This window comes from Macadamia integrifolia, unplaced genomic scaffold (assembly GCF_013358625.1).
Source record: "Macadamia integrifolia cultivar HAES 741 unplaced genomic scaffold, SCU_Mint_v3 scaffold577, whole genome shotgun sequence".
NCBI classification, from domain to species: Eukaryota; Viridiplantae; Streptophyta; class Magnoliopsida; order Proteales; family Proteaceae; genus Macadamia; species Macadamia integrifolia.
This window is the reverse complement of record NW_024870491.1, coordinates 224,102-232,572: the sequence shown is the minus strand read 5'-3', so window position 1 is coordinate 232,572 and position 8,471 is coordinate 224,102. Positions and strand designations below refer to the sequence as shown.

The window sequence follows — 8,471 nt, the reverse complement described above, 5'->3', positions numbered from 1 at the left end:
AAAAAAAAAAAAAAAAAAGTGATTCTTTATCTGAGAGCAAAGTCTACACCATTACTCCATGTGTACAACTCTCTCTTCCCCAAAATAGGAGGCAAATATGTCTTTGTACATAGGGAGGAGAGAGAGAGATGGGACAATCTTTTTCCTTAATATTATTTTCAAAATGGGAAGAATGCTTTTTGAACATGAAGAGTGGAAAATGCCTTCTCACCAAAAATATGTTTGGATCATTAGGAAAAAGACCACTACCAGGGGGTGCGTGCCTACACCCGAACAAAGGAGGTGGCAAAATCAACCCTAGCTAGCCCCTTGGTTGGATGCCTGTGTCTCCTGTGGTTGGTTCCCACATTGATGTCATGCCAAAAGACTAGGTAGCGATCCCAATCCTTTATATATTTTTTCTCTCTTCTATCAAAGATGAATAAAACAATGATGTGAAAAGTGTTGCTTATGCCTCATGGTCAAAGAACCCTTTCTCTTTCGAAATATACCAAACCCATTAAAGATACTCTTTCAACTGGGGGTGTCAAAAATAACACCAACCCAAATTAACTGATCAGATCGATCCAAAATAACCAACCAAACTCCTCACCAATTTGCATTGGCTTTGGCTAAAACAATTAAGAAAAGGAAAAAAACAGATCGGGCTAATTGATAAGACCAACCAACCAACCAACCGTTGGACCAAAACTGATAGAAACCTAATAAAACTGATAAAATTCATTACTTTTTTTACACTTTTACTTTTCATAAATAAAAATTCGAGATCGAACTAATAAGAGACCATTAAAAGAAACCAATTACTGATTGAGACTAATAGTTATCGATTTTGGTTTGATTTTTGTAGACCAATCATTTTATCGGTCTGATTTGATCTGACCCTATGTATGCACACACAAATCAAAATCAAACCAAACCGAACCGACCTTTTCACACCCCTACTTCCAATATCATGCAAGTAACACCCTCATCCAGATGAAGATAAGGATTGTATTTTGGTTTTAAATGGCTTCATAGCACAAAGGCTTCTAAGGTTTATTGTAAGCATCTATTGCTGGTCATCTAATTCTCATTACAGACCTTTTGGTATTTCATATTGATGGGTTATTCTGTGATCATCTAAATCTCATTAGAGACTCACAGATCCAGCAAGTTTTGTCTAACTGTTATTCTGAAACTGAGTTCTCGCAGAAACAATCATTTGTGGTACTATAAGAGTAATCCAAAAAGCAAAGATAATATAAGGAATGAAACATACTGGGAAAGAAGAACAGATCTCAGCCATGGCAATCCCAATGAACCAGGTGAAGAATGTAACCACCACCCATCCCCATATCATACTACCAGGCCCTGCATAAAGAATACTTGCACCATACAGAGGTGTCCCTATGAAAACTGCCATGGTTGAGAATGTAATCCCAAATATCTTCAACAGAGACTGCACAAACCAAACAAACAAAAACCCACTTTCAATCTTGTGTCTAAAACAAATTAAATAGGAACAAGTAGAGGAAATTAATGATCAGATTATAAATGACCATTTCTCTTCTGAGTTCTTGCTTGTAACCAAGCTCATTGAGACGCCTCTCTCCTGAATCCATCTCAAGAGCATTCACAGTTGTAGTTCTAGCTACCTCAAGATGAAAAAGAAAAAATTGTTTGGACAGGTAATAAGAAGGGGGACTTGCTATAGAAAACAGCTTTAATTTGATCCTTGTGCACTTAACTGTACTATTTATTATTTCCTTCTGAAAATTGTTTGGGTTGTAGCTTTTTAAAGTTGACACTGCATGAGTCCATTACCATGCAGTTATATATCACTAATCTTTCTTTGTTTTACTATAATTTAGATCATTTCTTTTTAATTGAGAATTAAATGATTGATTAATTAATGTTGTTATTTCCTACTTCTTGGTAGACTCACATAGAGGTGACATGAGAAGTGCCTATTCCAAAAAATAATTAGAGTGGAGAGGCATGAATCAGAGAGTTTCATGAGATTGATAGCTGACGTGAATTCGTTTCAACTATTTATTTCAATGCAACATGAAAAAACAACAATCTCTCCTCTTTACTTCGTATCATATAAAACAAGGAGATTTGTCTATTCCAGCATGGTCTCTACCCTTGAGTCTAGATTTTTGCACAGTGCATATTATTGTACGTACAGTGAGTACTCAACATCTATTCTTTTTTACTTTTAAAGAAATACCTCAGCTGATTTCTATGATCTTAATGGCATTGAATGAGACAAACATATATGATGCATTACTACCCCGGGGGATTTTACATGAAAATTGTTATCCTTAACTGCTAGTTCTTAAGGATGAATTCTATTGAGCCTCAATACCCTTCCCCCGGCTTACCTATAAGCAAAGGTTTGTTATTCTCTTTACAATTTACCATATTTTAGTCTTCTCTTTCATCTTATGTATAACTGCAAATTTAGGAGAGCTAGATATGTAGTTTGTAGGTGTCATTTATGAATAATGGCCTTCAATATTCCATTAATAGAGGTATATATAAATTGTGGATCAGTTGGGTTTATAACTCGGGTCGGGCTTTACCAAAATCCAACCTACCCAACCTGGATCCTTTCTGGGATAATGAAAAATATCAAATAAGACTATCTTTGTGAGACTGAGTGAATAATTAATAATACATTAGTTATTTTAAAATTAAAGAGTCTTATGATCAATTGTATTTTTTGTGGTGAGGAAGGCTTTCTAATGGAGCCCACATTGAACATATACAAAGCCCTTGCATCATAAAGTCAGTGAGACTTATTTTTGTCTCCATCTTTCAATTTAGTATGCTTGATTAAAGGTTCAATCTAAATGACTCATTTATAGGTGAAGTTGTAATTTTCTTTTGATTGTTCATTGTCTTATTATAAAAAAATAAAAAAAATAAAAAATTTATTTGTAAATCAAAAGTTCTTCTAAGTCAATAATGAAAGTAATTTTCAAAATAATTTGAAAGTGACTTATCACTATGTCATCATTAAAAGGCATCATTGTCTTGTATATTTTTTGAGTATGCATATGAAATGATATGATTTAATTTTTATTAAAAAAATTAATAAAATGTGCAACTTCTTGTCATCAAAGTAGCAAACTAGGAAATTGTATCATTTTCTTGATTGCCCTTGTCTTTTATTCAGAATTTATATTAGGCATGGATAAAAAGGGTTTTCAATACAAGTTGAAAATGATTTATCATCGTCTTATGTGAAATGACCGGATTTATCCTCATTGAAAAAAAAAAAATGTATTATCTTAAGATGATAAAAATGTAAAATTACAACATCATTTTCACCAAATTTGATTACAACAAGGTTATTCATATGTTAACAAAAAAAAAAAAAAAAGATTTAGAAATTATTTGAAACCTTAAGAGGTATCAATAAGGAAATCCCTTGATTAAAGAAAAAAAAAATCTTGTCATAACTAGGCTTGGTGAGAAAGAAATACACTTTTAATATAAGTGAATTATTATTTACACTGCTTTTTTTTTTCTTTCTAACTATCACAATATCTATTCTACCAAGTGGACAGATTATATGTCCATTCCAACTATCAGATAGAAGGACACGATTTAGATTAGCCATATGTCAAATTGTAGAGTCTAATTCAATGAATGAGAAGTTTCTCTATTTAAATACCATGCGAGTAGTGTTGTGATTTTCGAAAATATTGCCTTGCATTGTTGCCCAAATAAGTACCCATATATATAACATTTTTCCTCCTAACAAAGACAAAATCCTATCATTTCATGTGTCACCTTGAAAATATGCAAAACAATAGCAGTCCTTGATAGTGACATAATAGTAAACCTCCTCTCTCTTCCCTTTTTACGAATTAAGATAAAAGACAATTAAAAAAAAATTATAACTTTTAAGCTCATTACTTTGGGTGACAAGAAGAAGCACCATAGAAAATAATATAAGATATAAGTGACTACATGTGAAACCTTCACTGGAGAGAAAAGAAAGTGGAAGGAAAGAGGGCATTTTTTATTGTTTATAATTACTTACCAGGCCAGGTTGCTCCAAATCCAGCTTTCACGGAAGAAAATGTAGAAAACAAACCTTGACTGGAGGGAAAAAATGGAGGAAAAGGAAATAGAACGTTTTATTTGTTTATAATTACTTGGCACTTGCTAGGGCAGGTTGCTCCAAATCCTGTTTTGGGAAGAAAAAGTAGAAAACTAGAACACCTTTTGAAAAATCATATTTGATACTATAAATAAATCACCCACTTACAGTCCTAAAGAAAACTGAACCATGACTTTCACAACCCTAAGGAAAAATTGAACTATATGAGTTACATTATAGCAGAACAATACTATATGTACATTGTGATCACAATATTCCTAGAGACAACTAAATAGACAAACATGTCCAGGAACTTAGCTTGTTAGCCCTCCCAGAGTTTGACCTTCCCCGGTCCTGGAAGCAATTGTCTGCTACCTTCCGCAGCGAAGCCAAAAAATGTTAGTGCCTAGCCCAGCAAGAAAAGACCTATCGCTATATAAAGACGCTCTGTATCTCAAACCTTTCCATTCAGCACTTCAATGTTCCTAACAGGCCCCTTAAACCATTTTCTTGCATCCAAAATCCACCAGAGAAATATGAGGCCTAAAGCAATACCCAATGCAGCAGGTGCATAGTTGAATGTACTCCATGAGATTGGGTAGAAAGTTGGCAGTAGGAAGACAGCACAGGTATAGCAGATCCACAGAAAGGCTACCAAGCAAATTGGTCTTCTTGCCTTGCCCAAATAAAATGGTCCTGCTTTAAAGTCCCTCTCCTTCATCACCATTCTCGCAAATATTGGAACCGCATAGCCACCAACCCATCCAATTGTACATATTGAAGTTATAGCAGTAAAAACTACATTAATTTTCAATATAGGAAGTCCAAGAAGAATGCAGATGGCCGCACACAACCACACTGCATTTGAAGGAACCTTGTGTTTTGGGTGCACCTTGCGCCACATAGATGAGAAAGGAACTCCTCCATCCCTTGATAATGCATATACCTGAAAACATTGTATGTCAAAATGTAGTGGTAAGACATAAACCTGACCGAGTAATTACTAACAGATTGTCGACCAAATGATCGCTCAGCCAAGTCTAATTTCTAAGGATGAATTTCAATCTTGACCAAGTCTAGACTGTTCTGAATCTGTTATGAAAGTGGAGATCTAGTTTTTAACATGGTAAACTCACTATTTTGAAGCATAGTTTAATGGTTTAGATGTTAATAACCAAATTTTCAGGATGCTTCTATCATATTCAATCTCAAATTCTGAATAGGTTAGAATATGACATTCATTTGAAACCTAAGACTGTTATTCATTTAATTACCTATTAACATTAGCTCTTTCCTAGTTAAAGGGAAACTGACCCATCATAAGATTTTATCATTGTCTAGAAGAGGCAGAGATTCTTATCCATGAGGAAGCCAATGTCCCGGGGTCCTGGGGACTTATTTTTTTCATCCTTATAATTGCATTCAAGCATACCAGTCAAATATGTACTTACCATGTGAAAGTCAAGATAGAATATATTTTTCTGATGCTTTGAGTCAAAATACTGCTCTATCTGATGCCTTTTGCATTTTGGTACAATGATAACTTTTCGTACCCCATAACCCCCAACCCAAACCCCTGTCCCAACACATTAGACGTAATTTGATCCCTGGACTCAGCTATCAACAGTTGGAGACCTTGCCACCATGCTAGGGGTGGTACCGTGTCTTAATTGGTAGAGTCATGGTCTGATGGCACCAACTGTATGCTTTGGAATCACTAAATAGTAGGAAAGAAATGCTAGAGAGAAGTATAATGATACTTCAAAAGTGAAAATTGTCGAAACATGAGTAAAAGAACTTATAAGCGTAAGTTACAATTAAGGTTTTGAGTTATCTATAACTATGGTTCCTAATGCTTAATACTGACCTTAGACCTTAGGGGTGCCTTGTCCACATAGGGTGTTAGTCCATGCTAATAATAGATGATGACAAAAGGACCCAAACTTCTGGTTCTATAAAAAGATTTGAATTGGGATATGGTTCAACCATCATTTTCTACATTTTAAACCATTTTGATTTTCAGAATGGTTCTTAAACTAGCATTTTTAATTATGGCAAACACAGTGGTGCAATCTAATCAAGGTCAGACCATCAGGAGCATCGAACATATTCCAATTGAAGAATACATGATCAGATCATCAGATCATCAAAAGGACACAATCATATGATTGAAACATTGGTTGCAAGATCAAATGCCTATAATGAACCAATCATAGATTGGACTTTATCATCATGTTTGCCATGATTTTAAAATGCAAACAGAGGACCATGACCTGAATCAAAGGTTTAAAAATTCCAAATCAGAAACCGTCGTGTTTGTTGTACTGAAAACCATACTGAAGTTTCTAAATATCCTTTTGTACGTTAAAATGTCTATTAGTCCAGTGTAAGAGCAGTAACTTCAAAATCAGAAACATGGACCGAGTTTGAAAATTTCAAAAGTAAGACATTTACTTACCACTCTGGCTGCACTTGTAGTGATTGAAAGGCCACCAAAGAAGAATGATCCCCAAATAATGAAAAGCAAAATAATTGCTCCGGCAGAATTATGATACCTCCCATGGAATGCATCATAAAGTATCTGAGCCGGCACAAATGTCCCCGCAGTCTCATTGTTTACATCAAATAAATAGCTTGGATCCTCCATAACAATTACAATCCTATGTTAGATGAGAACATATTGGAAGCAGTAATCGAAAAATTAGTTCGTAAAGAATACCTGAATGCTGAAGGTAAGGGCCAAAATGTATGCCCATCCAAATACTGTAATGATGCCTATACTAGAAAGAATTGCTATAGGACCGTTCTTGTCTGCACCCCTTGTTTCCTCTGTTAGATGTGCTGCAGCATCATACCCATAAAGTGAGTACTGACTGACAAGGAAAGAAAGAATTACTGCATATGGTTTGCTTGATATCCCAGTTGACGCTGATGCCACCTCAAAATGGGTGAATACGTAGGAAGCTGATTGCCTTGTCAGTGCAACCAGGGGAAGCAATATAACTATGACAGTACCTCCAATGACCTATAAGGAAGCACTGTAAGATTAATGGAAAACATTACTCAAGAAAATTGTAAACCCAGAAACATGCAAAATGCTTTTTTATTATCATAGCACAAATATTATGATACCAAGTGAGCAGCGGCTTCAAAAGGAATCACCAAGAGGATTCTCCATTTTTGCCATATGGATGAGTTTTTCTAATATGATAATTCTGACTGTTGGGTATCTAAAGAGAGGTATCGATTGGTCACTTATCAAATTTCAGAACCTAATCAATCTAGCCATGCATCTTCATATTTTACCATGCACACCTACTATATTTCAGCAACTACTGGGCACTCTCTCATAGTTTTGGATTTTTCAAATCTGCATTTGGCCGCCTGCAAGTTTTTGATTGGGCTGAAAGTTCACATTTGAGCAGGGTACCTTGTGGTCTACCTGTCCATAAATTTTGGGCCCACGTGAACTGCTATGTAGTAGATATTTAGGTGCCATTTGAGATTTCTTTCCAAGCTGCCTGCTTAGAGAACTCTTTCCCATAAAAATTATGTGTATACCTCTCTCACATGTCAGCCCATTAAGTGAAAATCGGAATATTTGTAATACGGATCAGGCAATGACACGAAATTAAATAAAGCCAACATTTACCTGCCACCAGATTGAAATTATGTCAATGAAGGCGATAACTTCTAATGCAAATGTGTTGAGAAATGCCCATATAACTGTAAGGCCTATATACATGCACAAGAATAACCATTTTGGGGCAAGGTACCCTCCACCTTTGTTTGTACCAGTACAAAGTAAAATGATACTTTGCAATGTTTGTGACCCTGCATAAGCCTACCAAACAATCAAAAAGGATTTAAAATCAGAAACCAGTTGTACACCGCAAAGTAATATTCAGGTAATTTGTATTTCATAGAAGATATATGTTTCTTTTACTTACCACAGAAAATTAAGTGTTAAAATTGAAATTAACTACTATATTACCAGAAACTATTGTTACCTGTGTACCAATGCCAGCAACAAGGCCAATGGTCTCCAGCCAAGCACAACACCATGAAGCAAATGGACCCCATTTGGGGCCAGCTAAATGAGCAGCCCAGAAGTAAAGAGAGCCAGTAGTCTGTTGATACCAAGAGCAAGTCAGTTCAAAATATTCAGCTTATAAAAGAATAACTTTCCACCATATAAGACATGAACAAAAAAGAACAATAGTCTGGTGCTAAAAAAGTGCTTCTTTTCTTAACCTACTCTTTTTGAGCATGAAATTCTCAACTAAAGAAAATAATCTCGTTCAGAGGAAATAAAGAATATCTCAGATAAAGATATATGTCTAAAAGCTAGAATCACTTCAGTATTACCCCTCTC

The 8,471-nt window shown here is 35.2% G+C and overlaps 2 protein-coding genes across 2 annotated transcripts in view; both read right to left on the bottom strand.

Moving 5' to 3' along the window:
* LOC122069314 (amino-acid permease BAT1 homolog) overlaps window positions 1-2,406 on the bottom strand; it is a 5,981-nt gene extending 3,575 nt beyond the window's left edge. The window contains exons 1-3 of the mRNA XM_042633306.1: window positions 2,367-2,406; window positions 1,539-1,630; window positions 1,259-1,438 (exon numbers count right to left, since the gene is read on the bottom strand). Of these exons, the coding sequence (XP_042489240.1) occupies window positions 1,259-1,438; window positions 1,539-1,630; window positions 2,367-2,406 (312 nt within the window). The remainder of the gene's footprint in view (window positions 1-1,258; window positions 1,439-1,538; window positions 1,631-2,366) is intronic.
* A 1,895-nt stretch (window positions 2,407-4,301) lies between these two features.
* Window positions 4,302-8,471, bottom strand: part of LOC122069323 (amino-acid permease BAT1 homolog) — a 5,781-nt gene continuing 1,611 nt past the window's right edge. Inside the window, exons 3-7 of the mRNA XM_042633311.1 lie at window positions 8,107-8,226; window positions 7,749-7,940; window positions 6,816-7,121; window positions 6,555-6,737; window positions 4,302-5,042 (exon numbers count right to left, since the gene is read on the bottom strand). Of these exons, the coding sequence (XP_042489245.1) occupies window positions 4,551-5,042; window positions 6,555-6,737; window positions 6,816-7,121; window positions 7,749-7,940; window positions 8,107-8,226 (1,293 nt within the window). The 3' untranslated portion in view covers window positions 4,302-4,550. The remainder of the gene's footprint in view (window positions 5,043-6,554; window positions 6,738-6,815; window positions 7,122-7,748; window positions 7,941-8,106; window positions 8,227-8,471) is intronic.